Genomic DNA, 23043 nt, shown 5'->3' with positions numbered 1-23043 from the left:
ATAGAATTATTATTATTTTTTTTTTTGAAAGGAAAACGACCTTTATTAGTCATTAAGAGATAGTACAAGAGATGTGTACTTGAAAATAAAAGCAAATACAAAAACCGAAACCGAAACCGAAACCAGAGGATCAACAACATAGAATTATCTTAAAGAGCTAATACAAAACGAGGGGAAATGAGATACCCAAAAAGACCAATGGGGTTGCACAAAGTACTCTTAATTGGTGTCTCCTTGTTAATGGTATTTGTAAAGTAGGCTTAATGGTATAAGGTATTTATATCACAAGATCTCATAATTACAAATACCATTAAGGAGACACCAATAAGAGGAGAAAAGTTTTACACGATCCCTGAAGTTCTTTGTGCTTGATTTGGTCCCTTTGAAAAATCTCTAATATGTCTCCAACATTATCTCCAGACAGTAGCGTACACTGGATTACACCCAATAGTTTTTCTTGTCCTCTGATACAAGGCCCGACTAATAGTTGTAGTATTGTACTTAAAATGGTCTTTTGGAAGCACCAGATCAAAGCCAAAAACATTAAATAAAAAATTAAAAAAAGCTTGAATTTAATTGGTGTTTGACTTAAGCAAGAGACAGATTTCATTATATAAAAGTCTAGTTCTTGCTGTTAAGATCTTCAAAGTTAGGTATTGCTGAAGTTTTTTGTGAAATTTTTTCCTTATTTCTCAAATGACCCAATGATGGGTAATATAATACAAGGCAACTAATTATAGAAGGAAAATTAATAAAAAATACCCAAAAAAATTAACAAACTAATAAAAAACACAATTACATTAACACAAATTTACACTCCCGCTCATAAAAGCTTGTCCACGGTAACACTTTGGTGAGAATGTCAGCAGATTGGTGAGATGGAACATAGTTTTTTGCCACTGAATTATTGTTGACTTTCTCTGATATGAAACAACGATCTATCTCTATGTGGTTTATTATGTCATGATGGACAAAAAAAAAAAAAAAAATTCTTGCACAATTGTTGTCTGACTATCAAAAAATATTTTGAATGAACTCAGTGTTTCTATACCTAGTTCTTTCGTCGGTACTCATATGTAGATCTTTAGTTGATTAATTTTTCGACCCAACTAGTATCAGTATAGAGTTTAACCATTATGTTTTATGGCTTTTTAAATAATAATTTATGACTTGGAGTGTCTTTCAAGTATCTAAAAAGTCCTATTTACAGCTCTCGGATGTTTGTTTGGACTTTTCATATATTGGCTGTGAATACTAATTGAGTATGCAATGTCTGGTTTGGTATATAATAGGTAAATTAGTTTATCCATCGATCAAGGTTGTTAATAATTGTTTACAGGGTAAAAACTTGCAGTAAACATTAAAAACGCTCCTTATATGGTAAAAGTAGTATGGTATGGTAAAAATACCTACATCAACCTTACCCCACCAAAAATCAAACTTGGCCCGAGTTTGTTGAGCTTGCAAAAACTAATCAGGAGCCTAATAGGGAAAAAGATAAGAAACATCGAAGGTATTCCTAATCCGCATAGTTGAACGGAGATCAACACGGTAGGTATTGGGTCCATGCTTCTCAAGAATAGGAAAAGGCCAATCTTTTTATTGGTGAGCTTGGAATGAGTTCCTGAAGGCAGACAATTTCTTTTCAAATGAACCATAACAAGATTCCTCGCTTGAACTCCGCAGCTCGATGATGTGCATCAAGCTTTGATTGGCAGACTTCCTCATGCAACACTTGAATTCTGTTAGCATTAACACTTGCCTCGACATTAATATCATTAGAAGTAGAGAAATTAGCATGATCCAAGTTAGATGTGGGCCATGAGTATAAACAACTTCAAAGACTCTTCCTTGTGGAATGATTGACTATGTTGTTAAATGAAAATTCTGCTTGAACACGTATAGACAACGTAATAGGTTCCCAAGAGTGCTCTTATTAACTTTTGTTTGGCCATTCGCTTGAAGATAGCTAGTGGTACTGAAGAGGAAATCCATATCAAACTTCTTCCACAAGGATCGCCAAAAACAATTCATAAACTTCATATCTCTATCAGATACTATAGTTTCTTGAATACCATGGAGCCTAACAATATATATATATATATATATTTTAAACGGAAACAAAACTTTCATTGATGTAATGAAAAGAGACTAATGCTCAGGATACTATAAATCCACAAGGATCAATGAAAAAACGAACAAAGGATCAAGGGTGCACCTTGAAGCCTAACAATCTTGCAAAAAAAAATAAGTTAGCAATATTCAAAGCATCATTATTCTTTTTGCAGGCAAGAAAATGGCCATTTTTCTTAAAGTCAAAACCACGTTGACAAAAACCATAGAAAGGTCTTTTCAAGTGAACATAAGAATAGGGAGAGGGGAATGAAGACCCTGGTTTTGGGTGGAATCCTTAGAAGTTTGACACATATGACATCTTTTAACAAAATTGGCAACATCCTTTTTTGGTTGGGGCCAATAAAATTTAGAAGAAAGAGATGCATTAGTCTTATCAATATCTACAATGACCGGCTAAACCACCTAAATGAACTTCTTTTAAAAATGATTCCCGAAGAGGTGTTTGAGGAATACAAAGGCCACCATAAGACGCTGAGAAACTAAAACCCACTTCAATACTTTCAAAACAGTACATCTTGTACAAAACAATGTCTCTGAGGGACGTGTCTATGCTCTTGAAGTTAACAAGATTCTTTGAACTATACAAGAAAGTTGATCACCCTCATCTCCTTCGATATATTCAACCTTGTCCTCTGTGTTATCTACTTGATCAGTTCCTTGTCCATCTTCCACTAGAGCAATCGTTCTTTGTTGTGGGCATTCATTTGACAAGTGACCTTGCTGGCCACAATGGAACAATTTTCCCAGCTTTGGTGGATTATACTGATTTTGAGGTTCTTGTTCTGGGTTTCTTGAATCTTTGATTCCTTGAGAACATTTTTGATGCTGTGATTGGTCATCTTTGGAATTTTTTGCCTTGGCATATGAAGGACTGAAGTTTGTAGATGAATTCCCTTCATTAAATTCACTCCTTTTATATGAAGAAGGCTGCGTGATTGGTCATCTTTGGAATTTTTTGCCCTGGCATATGAAGGACTGAAGTTTGTAGATGAATTCCCTTCATTAAATTCACTCCTTTTAAATGATGAAGGCTGTCTATCCCCATTTGACTTCTTCATTGGTTGTTCTCAAAAAGATTGGTTTCCGTTCTTTTCCCCAATCTTTTTCCTATTTCAATGTGTGCGCGTTAATTAGTTGCATAAGGGGCCATATCGATTGATCCATTAAGTACTTTCTACATTGGTCTGATTTGGGTGAATTTTTGTCATTAACATGAATGATGATTGCATCCTTCCTTATCTTACCAGGAGGCGCAGGGGGTTCCACTTGGGGGATTTCATCTATTTTTGGCAGTAATAGCAGTGATAACCGTACTCATGTTAAAGAAAATTCATCAAAAAATTCATTTGGTGAGCCTTTGCATAGTGTGGAGCAATCTTTCTCAATGATCCACTTGAGAGAGGTTAGTCATAATACCATAATCACTTGTATTGAATTTTGTAGTTTAGCCACCACTACCACCAACTGTCTGACACATTTCATGTTGTTTTAGCCGCCGCCTGTATTGAGACCCTCAGAAAGCCTTACGGAGCAGGAGGCTATTGAAATTGCTATAACTAAACTGCTATTAAGATCCTACTATGACATTGTTAGGAAGAACATACAGGATTATGTACCTAAGGCGATCATGAACTTCCTGGTAAGTTAAAATCTTTAATTAATAATACCAGTTTGCATCATATTTTTCTTCAATTAAATACCGGAAGCCATGAGAAACAAAACCGTTTGTTTTTTTTGTTATAAGTTCATTAGATTCTTGATGGTTGTTCTATTTGGTTGGGCTTAGGTCTGAGTTTTTTTCCACTTTTTTGTCCAAAGCTTTTGGTTCTCAGTAGCCTTTCGTTTGGTTTCCAGAGTACGGACTGTTGTGTTGAGATTGGTTTTTCAGACTCTGTTAGTTTTTGTTCAGTTCGCTCAGTGTTTCTCATTCTGGAAGTTCTTTTCTGTATTTTCTTCTTTTCTGGTCCTTTGTAGTGGTTCTTTTTGTGTGTAATTGTATCTTTGAGCAATAATCATATTTCATTTGGTGAAGGAAATGTCTTGTCCAAGGAAAAAGTCATTAAAATGCATCTCTTTTGATCTTGTTTGTCAAACAAAAAATTGTACCTCTTTTTTCTTTTGAAAAACAAGACATTTCATTAAATTAATGAATTGAGTCTAATGCTCAAAGTACGAGATAGGAAACATAACAAGCAAGACTGAATTAAAAACTAATTGATAGAAGAAGAAAATAAATAGTTAAAATTGAGAAGAGAATAGTATAGTATTATTCTTCTTACGTATGAATCAAATACAAAGTCTTCTTATATAGGAGAAAGACCAACCGCCAAAAAAGGAAAAAATATTATAGACATAAATAACAAATATATACATATTAGGCATCCAATATTACAAGAGAAATAAAAGAAAATCCAACATAAATGCTTCCTAATTTAAACATGTCATGAATAGAGTAGTCTGCAAAAAGTATGAAAAGAGAGTAGTGAAGAAGCTTTGACAAGAACAATCTATGAAAACCAACAATCATGTGATGAGGCCAAAATAAGAGACAATAACAGAAAGGAGCTTGGAGAAGTAAGAATCCATCCACCAACTTTGGCATAGAACAAGGTTTGGTGTCAAACCAAAATCTGAATCTTTTATCAACATGGATCTCTTCCTCCATTGAGGGGGGAGGAAGCCTTTATTTATAGGAAAACAAAGTATAGGTTCTTCTTACATAGCATAATTATATACAAAAGTTCAAAACTAATAAATTTAAAACAACAATTAATTCGTAACAAACAACTATTAAACTAACCATCCTTCAAAGATAAAGCTTCTAATTACACCATATTCCAACCCCCTAAAATTAGACCCGTCCTCGAGGATGACAATTAGGACGCCATATGGAAGTCATCAGGAGCAAAATAGGGTTTGAGATCACCAACATTGAATATTGGATTAATATGTAGGTCACAAGGCAACTAAATGCGGTAACTTGGTTTGGCCATCGGTGTAGGACTTAAATGCAGACTTCCATTCATTCCTCGGCATTATTCGAATCTGGTGGTATTCACTCTTCATGTCCACTTTTGAGAATATTAAGGCTCCTCGAAGTTGGTCAAGCAAATCACTTATTCAAGGTATTGGAAAGTGATATTTCACTGTGATTGGATTGATAGCTCTACTATTTACGCACATCCTCCAACTACCATCCTTTGTTGGTGTAAGGTTGGTACTATATACAGGCTCAAGCTTGGTTGATATGCTCTTTTTCGAGTAATTTTTCAATATGTTGATGAAGGATTTCATACTCCTTAGGACTCATCCTATAATGAGGTAAATTTGATAGTGTAGCTCCCAAAATTAGATCAATTTGACATTGGATGTCTCGCAATGGATGTAGGCCCTCGGCTCTCTCTCTAAGTTGAGGGAATTCTTCAAACAAACTTTTTAGTTCCGGAGGAACTTCATTTTCTTATGTTTCTTTGGATTTTTCAGCAACAAGTCCTAGAATAACAACCTCCCTTTCCTTCATCAAAATCTGACCATTGATTGTAGTAAACAAGTGGCTGCTGTCTTTTTTCTTTGAATTCTTTTTTTCAATGGGAGTAACAACACTTTCTTGCCCATCCAATGGAATTCGTAAGTATATTCTATCCCCCTATGCAAGGTTCGAATGTCATATTGCCCTAATCTTCCCAACTGTACGTGACATGCGTTCATTTCTAACACATCACATACTATTTGGTCTTTATAACTACTGCCAATTGACAAAGCAATGGTGCAAATTTCACTTGCTTGTGTCTTGCCACTTTTCTTCACCTAACTGATCTTGTAAGGGCTTGGATGAACTTCTACCTTGAGGTTCAAGGCTGTCACTAGCTTCTTGGAGATGAAGTTCTCACTACTTCCACTGTCTATAATCATGTTGCACACTTTCCCATTGATTGTACATCTTGTCTTGAAAAGACAATGTCATTGAGAGTTGGGGTTTCCTTTAGGAGCAATCAGCATCCTTTGGAGAACACAAGATACCCTCTCACCATCATTTGGTTCAATGAATGCAACTTCTTCAATTTCATCACTATTTTCAGTTAGGATTTCTTCATCATCTTCCATGTAAGCTACTGTCTTCCTTTGAGGGCACTCATTGGACAAATGGCCAGCTTGGCCACATCGAAAGGATTTGCCCTATGAAGGTTGGTTGTAAGGGTTTTGGGACTTTTTTTGTTTGCTGCTTCGGCGTTCTTCTCCATGGTTCCTTCAAGGTTTTCTTTCTCCTTTTCTTTGGCCGAAGGGGTTGATGCTGGTTGGTTCATGATTTTATTTGAGGAATTTGCCTACTTGTGGATGCATCCCACAAGGTATTTTTTGAAGCTATCATGGAGCAAATTTCATTGAGTTCCTCCACCGTTTCAGCCAAAGAAATCACATCATCCAATAAATGGAATTGTTGAAGCTTTACTTTCTCTTTGATGTTCATTCTCAACCCTCCAATGAACTGTGCAATTAGGTGTTGCTTGTTCTCGGCCAAATTAGTTCTTGCTCCTAAGTGATGAAACTCTTCTACAAAATTTGCTACTGTCCATGGGCCTTGTTTGCAATTTTGATATTGATTATAAATGTTTCCTCGTAATTTGGAGGAAGGAACCATTCTTTCATCAGTCTCTTCATCTTTTCCCACGTTCAGATAGACCTCTTGCCTTGTCTTTGCCAATTGACTTCCAATTGATCCCACCAAGCGGAAGCTCCCCCTTTCATTTGGTCAATGAAATGTTATTTCTTGTTCAAGGAAAAAAAATCGTTAAAATGCATCTCTTTGATATTGTTTGTCAAACAAAAAATTCTCTTTTTTCTTTTGAAATGGAAACAAGAAATTTCATTAAATTAATGAAATGAGTCTAATGCTCAAAATATGAGATATGAAACATTACAAAATATGAAGCTCCAAGAACTTAGCCAGACTAAATTAAAAACTAATTGATAGAAGAACAAGAAAATAAATGCTTCCCTAATTTAAACATGTCATGAGTAGAGTTGTCTGCAAAAAGTATGGAAAGAGAGTGCCGTGGAGAAGCTTTGACACGAATAATATATGAAAACCAACAATCATGTGATGAGGCCAAAATAAGAGACAATAACAGAAAGGAGCTTGGAGAAGTAAGAATCCATCCACCAACTTTGACCACTTAGATCAAGGTCACTCTCATTAAGTAAGAGAATATTGTCGACTTGCCTATAGAATTTGGAGTAGAGATCCAAAAGCTCCAACAAGTGTTGCTGAAAAAAAAATTAATCTTATGCTTTAGGTACTTTATTTGCACAAAAGCTTCTCCTTCTGAATTCGATCTAGTTCTTCGTCAAGATAAGCTATCCATTTTCTACAAAGGGCCATGAAATAAATTTAATAGTGTTGAAATTATATTTTAGCCCTAAGGGCGATTTTGTCTTTTATCAGTCTAGGGTTTCTCATTGTTTGGTTATTTATACATGTTCTTGTATTATGTACTGGGTATTTGAATTAAAAATAAAAACTCTTATCGTGGTTTTTTCTCTCTGGTCTAGGGTTTTCCATGTAACTCTGGTGTTTTTTCTTTTCCCCTAACTTTTCAAGATGGTATCAGAGCATGGTGATGAGAACGTCGCTGGAATAGAAGAGATTCAGTCATTGACTCTAGTAGGGGATGGAACTCCAAGAGAAAACTCTAACAGTGATGAAATTAGGGCTACCGTCGATCAATACCTACGGTCATTACTTGGACCGATTCAGATTCAACCAGCCATAATCGATCCAGCCGTCACTGTCGTCGGAGGACCCCCGCCACTGCCGACGACGACTTCAACCACACTGCCGCCGCTGCCGTCGAGACTCGACCATCCGCTGTTAGCCCAGCCCAAATACGAGCGTCCGCCGTCGACTTCCTATGTTTTCCAGCCGCCGGGTTTTACAGCCGTTGATTCCGCTTCAGATCCCGCCGATGGAAGGATTTCAGGTCAGTCGTTCTCCCTTTCGACGTTACCTAGTTCTGTCTACCCATCGAATCTTCCATCTTCGAGTCTTCCTTCATCATCGAGTTTTCCATATTTGAATCTTCCAAGCCCTCTGAATGTGCCCGATATATCGGTCTACCAGAACCCACAACGTCATTTGAACCACCTGGTCCAACCGAACTCGGTCCAGCCGAACCCGGCTCAACCAAACCCGGTCTAGCCGAACCCGGTTCAACCAAACCCGGTCCAGTCGAACCCGGTCCAGCCGAACCCGGTTCAACCAAACTCGGTCCAGCCGAACTTGGTTCAACCAAACCCGGTCCAGTCGAACCCTTTACAGCAACTTCTCGTCTCCCACTATTTTTCCTCTGGTTAGCCAGCTCCTCCTGTTGTTTTTCCCACACTGACAGAAACGATATCTTCAGGGGTTTATGGGCAGAAACAACCTACAACGATTCATGGTGGGACTGCTAGTGTTCAACAGCAACTGGGAAACCTTCAACACCAAATTTCTGCACTTGGAGCAGTTGTTAGATCTTTGGCCAATCCTTCAACAGATTTTCTACCAGATACATACCCAGGGGTTCTGTTATGTTCAGAAACTCCGGTAACTACTTACTCTACTTTGCCTTTCACAAACATTATGTCTGGGTCTGTAGGCAATTCTGCAAGAATTTCCATTGGTGAAAAACTTAATGGACATAATTATTTTTCTTGGCACAATCTGTGAGGATGGTTCTCGAAGGGCGGCATAAGTTCGGGTATCTAACAGGGGAAATACCCAGACCAAACCTCGGGGATCCTCAAGAACGGATATGGAAGGGAGATGATTCTCTCCTTTGCTCAATTTTAATAAATAGTATGGAGCCTCAGATTGGTAAGCCTCTTCTTTACTCAGCTTCTGCTCTGGATATCTGGGAAGCTATCCAGAAACTTTACTCGAAGAGGCAGAATGCTTCACGCCTTTATACCTTGAGAAAACAGGTGCATGAGTGAAAGCAAGGGACACTCGACGTAACATCCTTTTTCAATAAATTATCACTGTTGTGGCAGGAGATGGATCTATGTCTGGAAATAGTTTGGAATTGCCCAGTTGACGGGGTTCAGTATTCAAAGATTGAGGAGGCTGACCGTGTATATGATTTTCTGGCTGGCTTAAACTCGACGTTTGATGGTGTTCGGAGCCGAATTTTGGGACAAAGACCAATGTCGTCCCTGATGGAAGTTTGCTCCGAGGTCAGATTGGAAGAAGATCGAACCAACGCTATGAATGGTACAACGCCTAATACCTTGGACTCTGCTGCGTTTGGAGTCAAGTCAACGGGTTCAGAAAATGATAAACAGAATGGAAAGAACCCTCCAATTTGTGAGCATTGCAAGAAACCATGGCATACGAAAGATCAATGCTGGAAATTACATGGCCAACCTCTAAATAGCAAGCGGCGTCCTCCGAACGAAAAATCTAAGTCCAGTTGCGCCTTCGTTAGTGAAGTTGTTGATGGTGCCCCTCCAGGGACGAGCCAGGTGGATCCAGGTACGGTCGGAAGCGGCAGTATTGCACAGTCAGGTACTCCCCATTCCTTTAGTTTCTTTGCTGAGGGAGATGAATCCTGGATTCTTGATTCTGGAGCAATGGACCATTTAACTGGATCGTCTGACCAATTCCTCTCCTATTATCCAAGTGCTGGAAATGAGAGAATAAGAATTGCAGATGGGTCATTTGCCTCTGTTGCAGGAAAAGGTCACTTATCCCCACTTCAAGGACTGATTTTGCATAATGTCTTACATGTGCCAAAAATATCCTATAATTTGCTATCAATTAGTAAGTTAACCAGAGATTTGAACTGCAAAGTTGTGTTCTCACCAGATATTGTTTTGTTTCAGGACCTAAGGTTGGGAAAGATGATTGGCACTGCCCGGCACAATAGGGTGCTCTATTTTCTTTCCGACTGTGCTTCGTTTAGGAGTTTATCTAGCACTTGTTTACTGTCGTCTCTTACTATTTCTGAAACTGATTTCTTATTATGGCATTTTCGTCTTGGTCATCCAAATTTTCATTATATGAAATATCTATTTCCCCATTTATTTCGTAATGTGAATGTGTCATCATTGTCGTGTGATGTTTGTATCCGTGCTAAGCAGCCTAGGGCGTCTTTTACCTCACAACCCTACAAACCTTCCCGACCCTTCCACTTGATACATAGTGACGTTTGGGGCCCTTCGAATGTCACAATGGTATTAGGTAAACGGTGGTTCGTTACCTTCATCGATGATCACACTCGTCTTACATGGGTGTTTCTTCTTACAGACAAGTCTGAAGTGACGACAGTCTTTCAACAGTTTTACATTACCATCGAAACCCAGTTCAATACCAAAATCGTCATTCTTCGAAGTGACAATGGGCGTGAATTTGTTAATCAGACCCTTCGTGAGTTCTTAAACTCGAAAAGAATTGTCCACCAAAATTCCTGTGCCTATACACCTCAGCAGAATGGGGTGGCCGAACGGAAAAATCGCCAACTCATTGAAGTAGCCCGATCCCTCATGATACCTGCATCCTTACCCTCGTATCTATGGGGGGATGTTGTTCTTACTGCAGCTCATCTCATAAATCGGATGCCCTCCCGTGTGCTCAAATTCCAAACCCCCTTAGAACATTTTAAAGAATCCATCTCGTCCAATCGCCTTTTCCCTGATGTTCCTCTTAGAGTTTTTGGGTGCACTGTGTTCGTCCATAATCATGGTCCTCACCAAAGTAAATTTGCTCCTAGGGCCCAAAAATGCTTCTTTGTTGGATATCCGCTCCATCAACGGGGCTACAAGTGCTTTCAGCCTTCCTCTCGAAAGGATTTTGTCACCATGGATGTCACATTTCTGGAGGACAAGCCATTCTTTCCTGTTAGTCCTCTTCAGGGGGAGACTTCGAGTGAAGAGACTAACACTTCCACCTACTCTGTTCCCTTAGACTTGTTTCCCGAACCTATCCCTGAAACGGAAACAAATGAATCTATCCTTCCTACAAAACAAGTGCCTTGGATAACCTACTATCGAAAGCATCTCCGAAAGGAAATGGTTCCCGAAATTGTTTACCCTGTTGCTCCGCCGGAAGGTGTTCAAGAGTCAGAACCGGAACCGGCTCAGGGTCAAGGTACCCCTAGTCATAATGACAATGAGTATGTTGAAGGTGATATAGGGGACTCAGGTGAAGTCAGAGATGATGACAGTGCAGTCAGGGATGATGGCAATAATGAAGCGCCCAGTGGTGCTCAGGGGACTGAAAATGAAAAACAGTTGGGTACAGATCAACAGGTTAACAAGACCAATGAGATTGAGGTTGATGCTACCTTGGATTTGCCGATAGCTCTGCGAAAAGGTACTAGGTCGTGCACCAAACACTCTATGACAAACTTTTTGTCTTATAGTAACCTGTCTACGAGATTTAGAGCTTTCACCACCAGCCTGGATAATGTGATAATTCTGGACAATGTGCACAAGGCTCTAAAAATTCCTGAATGGCGAGGTGCAATTATGGAGGAAATGAGGGCCCTTGAGACTAACAAAACATGGAATCTGGTTAGTCTTCCGAGAGGGCACAAAACCGTAGGGTGCAAGTGGGTGTTCACTGTCAAATACAAGTCAGATGGAACTCTCGATAGATATAAGGCCAGATTGGTTGCAAAAGGATTCACTCAGACGTATGAAGTGGATTACGCAGAAACCTTCTCGTCTGTGGCAAAACTTAACACTATTCATGTCCTCATTTCTGTGGCTGTTAATCAAGACTGGCCTCTCCATCAGTTGGATGTGAAAAATGCGTTCCTGAATGGTGAATTGGGAGAAGAGGTTTATATGAACCCACCTCCAAGTTTTGAAGCCCAGTTTGGCAATCAGGTGTGCAAATTGAAAAAATCCTTGTATGGACTGAAGTAGTCCCTTAGAGCTTGGTTCGATCGATTCACCACCTTTGTTAAATCTCAGGGGGTTTGTTCAAGGGCATTCAGATCACACCTTATTCACTAAAAAGTCAGCACTAGGAAAAATAGCAGTATTGATTGTCTATGTTGATGATATTATATATCAGGAGATGATTCAGCAGAAATTGACAGGTTGAAACGGCGAATGGTAGATGAGTTTGAGATAAAAGATCTCGGTACCTTGCAATATTTCCTAGGAATGGAGGTAGCAAGATCAGTAGAAGGGATCTCAGTGTCTCAGAGGAAATACACACTCGATTTGTTGAAAGAAATTGGAATGACAGGGTGTAAACCTGCAGATACACCTGTAGAAGCCAACCTCAATCTGATAGAGTCAGCAGATGATGTTCCTGTAAACAAAGAAAGATATCAATGGCTTGTGGGGAAACTAATATATCTGTCACATACCAGACCTGATATATCATATGCAGTTAGCTTGGTCAGTCGGTTCATGCAGGCTCCGTGTGAAAGACACATAGAGGCAGTCACACGGATCCTGAGGTATCTGAAGTCTTCTCTTGGAAAGGGCTTGGTTTTTAGAAAGCATGATAAAAGGTGTATCAAGGCCTACACAAATTCTGGCTGGGCCGGTTCTGTTACAGATAGGAAATCTACCTCAGGATACTGTACCTTTGTGTGGGGAAACTTAGTTACTTGGAGAAGTAAGAAGCAAGGCGCGTAGGTAGAAGCAGTGCCGAAGCCGAATATAGGGCTATGAGCTTGGGTATATATGTGAAGAGATTTGGTTGAAGAAGGTTTTGGTAGATCTACATCAAGAAAGTCATGACCCGATGAGACTTTACTGCGATAACAAGACTGCCATTAATATTGCACATAATCCGATTCAGCATGACAGAACCAAACACGTTGAGATTGACCGACACTTCATCAAAGAAAAACTGGATAACGGTAGCATTTGCATTCCTTATGTTCTGTCCAACCAACAAGTTGCGGATGTTCTCACCAAAGGGTTACCCAAACAAACTTTTGACACCTGTGTTAGCAAGTTGAGTCTCATTGACATCTACACCCCAACTTGAGGGGGAGTGTTGAAATTATATTTTAGCCCTAAGGGCATTTTTGTCTTTTATCAGTCTAGGGTTTCTCATTGTTTGGTTATTTATACATGTTTTTGTATTGTGTACTGGGTATTTGAATTAAAAATAAAAACTCTTATCGTGGTTTTTTCTCCCTGGTCTAGGGTTTTCCACGTAACTTTGGTGATTTTTCTTTTCCCCTAACTTTTCAAGAAATAGCAATATACAAACAATCACCCAAGCAAAGGAGGATGGTGATTGGAGACTTTACAAAGCTGTAAACCACAGGCTTCAATCAAATAAGAAAATTTGGAAGGGATTTGAGATGGAGAAAGTGGAGAGAACCTTGCTTGAACTGCATTGCTCAACTCCCTTATGGCTGAAACTTGAAACAAACCATTAAGCTTTTTCCCATAATTCTCAATTATAGGAGTTTCCTCAACATTTTTTTCCATCAGATTAAGATCAAGCTCCTCACTGTTAACACTTAGCATCGAATCATTGTTTGAGTCAACTTGTTTAGAAGAACTAATAGAGCTTGATTGTGTTGGATCGGTATGACAACCCTAAAGGGGAAAGGGGGTGAATAGAGTTCAATTAAAATTTTTCCCAAGCATGCTCAATTTAAACTAATCAAATACTTTTTAATATAAGTTAATAAAAACTTTAATTAATGCTAAATACAAGATTGATGAAAATTAAAAAGTATGGAATAATAAATATAATCAATATTCATCCATCAAAAAAAGTAATCTAAAGCATGAAACTTAAATTAAATCCAAAATTAATTAGGAAAGAGTTGGAGAAGAAAACACCGTAATTTTATAGTGGTTTGGTTGAACTCGACCTATATTCACTTTCCCAAGCATCTCTTGGGATTTTGAATAAAAATTTCCTTAGATTCTTTCCACGGATTAGATCGAACCACTACCTTACTCTATTGGGAATGGGTAGTGGTTGTAGTAATCCGGCAGGAGCTAATGCTTATACCTTGTTTTTTAACAAATCGTGCATTTCTCCACATAATTTTGTACATCTTTCTTCATCCCTTGCCAAAAGAGCTCCCCTATCATTCGGTTGTATGTTCTCAAGTACCTAGAGTGTCCCCCCATTAGGGAGTGATGGAATGTATGCAGTAGAGTTGGAATTAAGGAAGAGTTCTTAGAGATTACCAATCTATTCTTGTACAACAGTTTCCCTTGTTGCATCGAAAACTTGGGATGCCTGTCAGGGTCGCTACTGATTTCTTCAATGATCTTTTACAAATCCAGGTCCTCATTTACATCTTGCTGTATCAAATCCACGTCTAATATATGATGCATTGAGAACATTTGAAGTAACACCTCCTTCTCTAACTCCGATTCTTCTGGGGCCTGTTTCCTCGACAGTTCATCAGCCGCTTTGTTGTTCAATCCTGGTTGATATAAAATTTCAAAGTCATACACCATGAGTTTCGTTAACCATCTCTGAAAATCTGGTTGTACTTCCCTCTATTCCAGTAAGTACTTCAATGCTCGTTGGTCTGAGATAACGGTGAAGCATCTTCCTAATACGTAATGCCTCCACTTTTGCACAACTAGGACAACCGCCATCAACTCCCTTTCGTAAACTAACTTGGCTTAAGCCTTCGCGGATAATGTTTGGCTGAAATATGCCACTGGCCGGCCTTCTTGGATAAGATTGCTCTGAGCCCTGTTTTGGAGGCATCGATTTCAATGATGAATGGTTTATCAAAATTCGGTAGGGCCAACACTAGTAGCGTGGTCATTGTCTTTTTCAAGGATTTGAAGGCCTGATCTGCTTTGTCATTCTATTGAAAAGCATTCTTGTGTAATAATTGATGTAATGGCTGAGTGATTTTGCCATAGTCCTTCACGAAGTGTCTGTAGTATCTAGTCAACCCCAGGAAACTTCTGAGTTCCCTCTGATTTCTTGGTCTGATCCACTCAAGCATTGCTTGTATCTTTTCTCTTTCAGCCTCTCCTCTGCTCCCTGCTCTGAGATCTAATGGCCGAGATACTGGATTCTTCTTTGGCCAAACACACTTCTTTTCGTTCACAAACAATTGATTTACTTTCAAAACTTCAAATACCATTCCTAAATGTTTCATATGTGTATCCCAGTCCGGACTATACATATCACCAAGAAATACTAATACACACCTTCGGAGGAATGGTTGGAAAATTTGGTTCATCAATGACTGAAAAGTGGCTGGAGCGTTCGTGAGACCCAAGGACATGACTAGAAACTCAACGTCCTTCGTGAGTTCTGAAAGTAGTCTTGGGCATATCATCTTCTCTCATTCAGATTTGATGATATCCAAACCTTACGTCTAATTTTGAATATACTACCGACCTATGTAGTTCATCCAATAATTCTTCTATCACTGGCATGGGGAATTTGTCTGGGACCATTGCACAATTTAAACGCCTATAATCCACATAGAATCGCCAGGTCTCATCTTTCTTTCTTACTAACAACACAGGGCTAGAGAGTGGGCTATTACTGGTTCTGATGATTCCTGTGGCTAACATATCGTTCACCGAGATTGAACATTAATTGGGTTCTACCCTTCCTTGAGTGTGATGGCATGATCCACCTTCCTTTTTGGAGGCAGCCCTATAGGGACTTGAAAAACTTCCTTGTATTCCTCCATAAACTCGCAAATATCCTTATCCAGTCCGGTTGTCTCTCCCCCTTTTCTGGCGTCCTTTGTGTCTATTTCTTCATGTATCTCCATTTTCTGAAATTCAATCAGGAACCCTTGATCTTCCTCCTCCCATGTTTTGGTCATCATTTTCAAGCTCACTTCCACTGAGGTCAGTGATGGGTCTCCTTTCATCTCCACTTTGTCATCGCCTTTTGTGAAGGTCATCGTCATACTAGTCTAATCAACCTCCATATGCCCCATTGAATGTAGCCACAGTAGTCCTAATATCATGTCGACATTGCCTATCTCCAATGGTAGAAGGCTGTGACTGTGATGAACGACATGACCAAACACGCTGCCTTGCATACACCCTTCCCTTGCATAGCGGTTCCATTGCCAATGACCACTTCGTAATTTTAGGTTTCCGTTAATGGAAATCCTACTTGCGTAACGATTTTCTGATGTATGAAATTATGGGTAGCCCCGCAGCCAATTCACTATTACCTCGACTCCCATAATCGTTCTCTTCACCTTCATGATCCTCGGGGTGGAAAATCCTAACACCGTTCTCAAAGCCAATTCCATGGTTTTCACTGCCTCTAGGATCTCCTCCCCTACTTCGACTTTGTGATTTCCTTCCGGTTCGTCGAACCCCTCTCCTGCAATTAGCAGCATCAACGTTTCTCCTTGGTTTTACACCGATGTCTGACGAAGTACTTCTCATCGCAGCGATAGCAAAGACCCTTATCTCTCCAGGCTTGGAACTCAGCATCAGTCCAACGCTTCATAGGTGGATTTCTCTTCATCGTTCCCCCCTTTTCTGGTATCATGATGCTCTTGGTGCCTCCCTTTTTCCAAACTTGCAACTAGATCCTTCATTTGTGACCTTTCTTCGCCACCGTCCCCTATTTTCTTTACTCCCGAGTTTTCTGCCGATTCTATGTATGTCTCCTTTCCCTTGCCGATCGACATTTCCTTCATGTCGCTTGAAAGCTTAGTTTTGTTCATATTGAGTAGCATTTCCTTGATGCCTTGCATCTCCTTCTCTGCTCCTTCAATGCATTCCTCCAACTGCCTCTATGCCATGGCTAGCATCCGTCCCAACTTGGAACGTGCTCTGATACCAAATATTAGGATCCCAGTTCACCTGCACAGGAACAACAGTAACACACACCAACTAGATACCTAACTCCAAGAATCAGGGTATTAGATCCCTCCCTGAGTTATGATATTAACCAGCAAACCTTATAGTCCTAAAGCGTTTCTAACGAAAGGAAATAACAGATGGAAAAGAACAACGATACTACAAGGCAGAAATGAAAAGGATACTCGGCTGTTCGAGAGGCCGATTCTCCCAAGGATTCACTCCCAAAGCATTCCCCTCCTTCTTTCCTTCTTCCCTGTAGGTCCTATAAATACCCAAACACTGGTCCCCCTTCCTCTGTACGGCTCCCCCAAATGCTCACTGCCCTCTAACGGTTTGTGCTTCCTATTTCCATTGTGGTCCCCTCCTGTTGATCCTCACTCTTTGTTTCTGTTAAAAAATAAAGAATAGGGAAGAGAAAAACAACAAAGTTATGTGGAAACCCTAGTACAGGAAGAAAAACCACGATATAGACTTTTCTTATTCTTTTAAATCTGATACACTGAATACACAGGGGACACACTGTATAAATAGACAGTAGGAAACCCTAAGGGTCTTACACAATTACATAAATGCCCCTAGGTTAATAACCCTATTTTCAACAGTTTCCATATCCTTCCTCTTTTGTCCTTCCTCTCGTAGACTTCCATGATGGGTGGCCTCATAGACTCTTTCCACGGATTAGAGCCTAACCACTTCCTTACTCCTTCGGGTTCAAGAGCCAACCCAATCCTTTCCATATGTTAATATCAAACAGTTACAATGTCTAGAAGCTTTAATAACACACAATAAACTCTCTAAAAAGAATGGGTATACAAATTTGAGCTCTCACATTTTAATCCTCACAATACACGGAAAATATCTCTCCAGAATATGGTATTTTTCCGTTAGCTTTATCAGCTTCGTTTGAACTCTAATTTGGGCGATTCAAGATTGTCGCGCAAATCCCCAGGTGAAACAAATTTGAGAATGGGGAATAGAAGATGAATATAACCTCTGTGAAGAGTGAATTGGCTTTTGAGATTTTTTTTTGCAAGTCCGATAATAAAGCGCGAGAAACAGCTTCTTCCAATCAGTCATGATTATACTTCAACAAAGCCGGCACCTTTCCTACGCATGCTTCAGCTAAGCCTTACACGAAAAGAGACTTCACCCCTCTACTCCTTACATAACAACATTCCTTTTCCCTCCATACAAAAAAACCTCTCCCACCAACTATTTGAGGGCACAATTCCTTCTTTACCCCTCCTACTATACATCATCATAATTTGGGGCCTGACAATGTCCTCTTTTTGACCTCGAATTCACTGATGATACTATTTTTTTTTTTTTTTTTTTTTAAGTTTGGGGTCTTTCTTAATCTTGAAGTAAATGTTAGATTCTTGGGTTGACCACATGTGATCCCAAGAAGGTGGGTACGTGGGTTCTTGTGGTTTGCGAGATTGGATCTTTCCTTCATTCTATCTAAGTCTCCTTGTGGTGAACCTACCGAAGGCATATTTTGTTTTGGAACCCCATGGTAGATAAGAGGATAAAGAGATTTGTTTTTCGGAATAGACTTGTTTTTTTTTTTCCCCTAAAAGAGGAATACTGACCATCATCTAGTTCAGTTGGTGTTGAGTAGTATCCCATTTACTTTTTCCCCTTTTTTAAAGCCTCTTGTTCGGTGTGTAAGAGTTTTGAAAAGCGTATTGGAACTTTTTGTTGAGGGTGGAGAAGGGAAAAGGAGCACACCTTGTGAGTTGGGATGGGGGATTGGAGGGGGGGATCGGGTTGAGTCACAGAGATTCTTGTTTTCTTAATGCTGCAAACGTAGTGTTTAATGATGTGTAAACACATGTTGATGATGATCAACTTAACAGCCTTACAATCCAACCAGTCAGCTTGCAAAAGTTATACTTTCTGCTTTTGAACTACAATCGCTTTTGAGCTAGGCAGACTGGTAAACTCATCAGGAGCATAGTTGATTTGACAAGTATCACATGTTTTGCAATACTTTTCCTGCCTACTGATGAATAGTTTAGTTCCTTCCTATTTTTGTTCTTGTTCTTTGGTCCAAAGTCTAAGACCATGTTGTTTTAACTAAATAGGATCATATTTATTGCTTATGTTTTGGTTGGTTCCACTCAGGTAGTCCATGCCAAACGAGATTTGCACAATGTATTCATCAAAAAACTTTACAGGTATGTATCATTCTTCAACCATCTTGATTCTGCTTTTGGATGCTCGTGACCTTGTATGTATCCATAGAAGGAACTTCTTGACATTCTAAATTATGTTTCTCGTTTCGATGTAATGTTGTAAAACAGAGAGAACCTGTTTGAAGAGATGTTGCAGGAGCCTGATGAGGTGGCAATGAAGAGAAAGCGTACTAGGGAAACTCTTCGTGTACTTCAGCAGGCTTTTCGGGTATGGTTTTCCTGGCCACATGACACGTGCCGGTGCTTGCATCTTGATATGATGAAAGATCTTTCATGATGGAAACTATTCAGCGTCGAAATAACATAAAATAAAATAACCACTCGGATGTTGAATTCTGTAAGGGTCTATATATGAAATGGAAAAAGAAAGAGGGGAAAAGAAAAAGAATAATATACGATCAAATCTCATAAGAGAATGGGATGAATCTCACAAAGAGATAAAGGGGTTGGGTAATAAAACATCTAGATGGATTCATAACCATCATAATTAGATGAAATTGTTCATAGAACAAAAAAGCCTGGAGTTGCAATTTAAGGGGTTGGGTAATAAAACATCTAGACAGATGGATTCATAGCCATCATAATTAGATGAAATTGTTCATAGAACAAAAAAGCCTGGCAATTTAGTAAACATTGAGAAAACATTTGAGGGTTCTATCATGTTTCCCATTGAAATAAATTTTTCAGTTCAGTTTGCTGTTTGATCGTGACATTCACATGCATGAAGTTCTATGAATATATCTTCTTCTCAATGATTGCAGACATTGGACGAACTACCTCTGGAGGCTGAAACCGTTGAAAAGGGATACAATGTGGGTGCCGATCCAACAGGACTACCGAGGATCCATGGATTGCCAACATCATCGATGTATTCTACATCCAATTCCAGTGATTCATATTCTGCTTCTCCAAGGCATCTGAAATCCCGTAAGTCGTCTCATTCAGGGGAACTCTTGTCTCCATTCCATCCTAATGCTGATTCTAATGGAAATGGATTCCCATAAACGCCAGGAAATTATACGTCTACCGATCTGTAAGATTTCGAATGTGCATAAGAGACACCGATCATTACCGAATGAAGGCAATATATTTGATTTACTGCTTGACCAGATTTTGGAGTTTTACCATCCACAACTGAATTGTTGGGGCGCTAGTTCTTTCTACTAAGATTAAATCCAAGATATAAACATCTTTTCTCTACACATCCTCCTGTGTACCTTGATATATTTTAGTATTAGATTGCATTATTTATGAAGCTGCTATTAGAATAAATAGGAAGCAGAGGAACTAGTCATTCCATTTTTGGAAGTCAGCTGGTTGTAAAAATATATTGCCAGTGAAATTGTTCAGATTTTGGAATCAATGTCTAATTTTGGCATCTCCTATAGTTCATCAGTTGTAATTTTCCCTTTTTCTGATTCACTTCATATCTGTAACTCTGCTGCTCCATATCATATCTTATTGAGGGGATTTGTATGTTTGGATATTAGTTGGGGCTTTTCAGCCCAAACTTCTGTAATTGCATTTTTGAGGTGATCTTGTGTCACTAAATAATGAGCTGTTTTCAATTCCACCTACGCAATACAGGATTGATTCCAACCTTGCCAATTAATGAACAAAGCTGAGAAGATCTCTCTCTCCCTCTTCAATTTTCTTTCCATCTCCTATTCTCTCTCTTTACATTGCAAATAATTCAACTTTAACACCTAAAAAATGAGGAAGTAAAATGACTTGAACTACTTTCATGTTTACATAGTTTACACTACACAGGGATGAAAGTCTTCTAGCCAACCATTAACTAGAAGGAAAATTCATTGTTCGAGGGATTAGAAGATTTGAGTGGTGGTTGAACGAGCAGTGATTTCAGATCAGTCCTCACTTCAATTGATTTGAGAAAACTACCGGAGGTCTTCTCGTCAAGATAGTGATATTCTTTTCAATGAATAGGCTTTAAAATAAAGCCCCATTAGTATGTAGGAAAAGAATCTTCAGGGATGGTCAGTCCATTAGTTTGGGCTGAATTTAACACCAACATAAGAGGGTTGTTGATATTTCCATTCTAAAATTACCAAAAAAATAATTTTTTTCTGATATTAACCTAACAAACTAATGGCACATTTGGGTGAAATAACCTTTAGCTAGGTGAAATTATCAAAAAAAAAAAATAAATAAATAATGCGCACACTGAAAAGTCTATCTCCATCTTGCTCTCCCTCTCTCTCTCTTCCTTCATTCAAATCACTATCCTCTCTCTCTCCCTCTCATAACTTCACTCTCATTCCTGCTCTTCTTTTCCTCATTCAGAGTTGGGTGCTTGGTTTTTTGCTGAAGTTAATCGTGTTGGAGAAGAAGATACAAAGAAAGAGCGAAAAAGAAAAAAAGAAAAAACAATTTTGCCAAAATTGGTTGTGCTTGGGCTAAAGGAAAAAGGAAAAAAAGAAAAAAGAAAAAAGAGTTCTTACCAAAGTTGGTCGTCGGAAAAGAAGAATAAAGTAGGAAAGAGACAAAATAGTTTTGCCGAAGTCAGTCCACCGGAGAAGTAGTCGCACTCGAGAAGAAAGAAAGAGGAGGAAAGAAATCAAGGCAAATTCGTAACTTCACTCGACCTTGACATTAACAAAAGGTCATTTGATATTTTTTTTTAAAAAAAAATGGATTATCCATATAAATTTCTCTAAATGCTCCCTCAATACTTAAAAAACAAGGGTTCTCAAGTAAAAATAACTTAGAAAATCTTCTATTTGAATTTCCCAATTTTTATGAGTATATACCAACTTTTATAATTGGTTGATAACTGCATCGACACATCCACAAAATTGAGACTACAAAATTTCCTTCTACAAAGTACATACAAACTTTTGTTGTGCCATCCTATATCCTAGATTCACTTACCTTTGTAAACTAATTTGTTTTATGAATTAACTCACTGCAACTACCTTCCTTTTTTTTTTTTTTTTTTAATTTAACACATAGTAAGGGACACCAACTACTATCCAACCAACACATTTATTTTCAAGCTATGTTTCCAAGCTAAAGAGTGATAATTCGTCTGTGTTACATTACTTATCCTACCCACTTCTTTATGGAGAAACATCAATGCAGACTACAGAAATTGCAGTACTCTAAAAAACTTAATTGGCTTCATTTAGATTTAGTCATCCATAATTCTTTCAATGCCTTGCAATATGCAGTCTATTATGTGGACTCTAGTTAAAGATTGACGGCTAAAATTAATTAATCATACACTAAAAACCATTCATAAATGTATCATTTCTCCCATTTCATTCATGGGTGAAAAGCCAAAAAATGAGAGACTTCCAAGAGTTAAAGGGCAATAGAAGCAGGGCAAGACCTGAAGAAAGATAACCGCACTATATCCAAGCTTTTGTTGGGCTCCAATGAAACTATTACTTATAATTCATAAGATCCTAAAACATAAGGATGCAGCCACAAATCATACATCACCATAGCATATGCATAATTGGAAGAAGTGGGGAAAGGGTCAAAGAGAACCATAATAAATGAGAAAGTTGGACACCAATAAAATCGTACTTGTACTTCACGGAAAGCTCTTCCAAAAACCTGAATGAAAATCCAAGATCAAAGAGAAGAACGGTAACGATCTGGCTCCCAAGGACTTAAATTAGGTCGTTACTATAGATATGCATGCATACAATTCAAATTGACATCTTTTCATGACATAGTAAAACCAAATAAATAGCATAAAATAATTAACTTTATTAAAACTACATAACTAAAATTCATGTAGCAAGGTACCCTTAAAACCATAAAACAAAACTAGAAAATTATTTCAAAAAGTCTAAAGCACAAATATCAAAACTTCGAGTTCAAACTTAAGACTAGAAATTTTAAAATATAAAATCCTGAAAACATGACCGGAAACATATGACTGGTCCCAGTGGCT

The 23043-nt window shown here is 38.6% G+C and overlaps 1 protein-coding gene across 4 annotated transcripts in view; it reads left to right on the top strand.

Annotated features, from left to right (window-relative positions):
* Positions 1-20717, top strand: part of LOC120077951 (dynamin-related protein 3A-like) — a 69721-nt gene extending 49004 nt beyond the window's left edge. For 3 of the 4 annotated variants that reach the window (XM_039032085.1, XM_039032086.1, XM_039032088.1), the window contains 5 exons: positions 3384-3538; positions 3629-3775; positions 19048-19100; positions 19227-19326; positions 19880-20717. In XM_039032085.1, coding sequence (XP_038888013.1) covers positions 3384-3538; positions 3629-3775; positions 19048-19100; positions 19227-19326; positions 19880-20122 — 698 coding nt within the window. In that variant the 3' untranslated portion in view covers positions 20123-20717. The remainder of the gene's footprint in view (positions 1-3383; positions 3539-3628; positions 3776-19047; positions 19101-19226; positions 19327-19879) is intronic. The other variant, XM_039032087.1, reaches the window with a different exon arrangement.
* The last annotated feature ends 2326 nt before the right edge of the window (positions 20718-23043 follow it).

This window comes from Benincasa hispida, chromosome 5, assembly GCF_009727055.1.
Source record: "Benincasa hispida cultivar B227 chromosome 5, ASM972705v1, whole genome shotgun sequence".
Taxonomy (NCBI): domain Eukaryota; kingdom Viridiplantae; phylum Streptophyta; class Magnoliopsida; order Cucurbitales; family Cucurbitaceae; genus Benincasa; species Benincasa hispida.
This window is presented reverse-complemented; position numbering and strand designations above follow the sequence as displayed.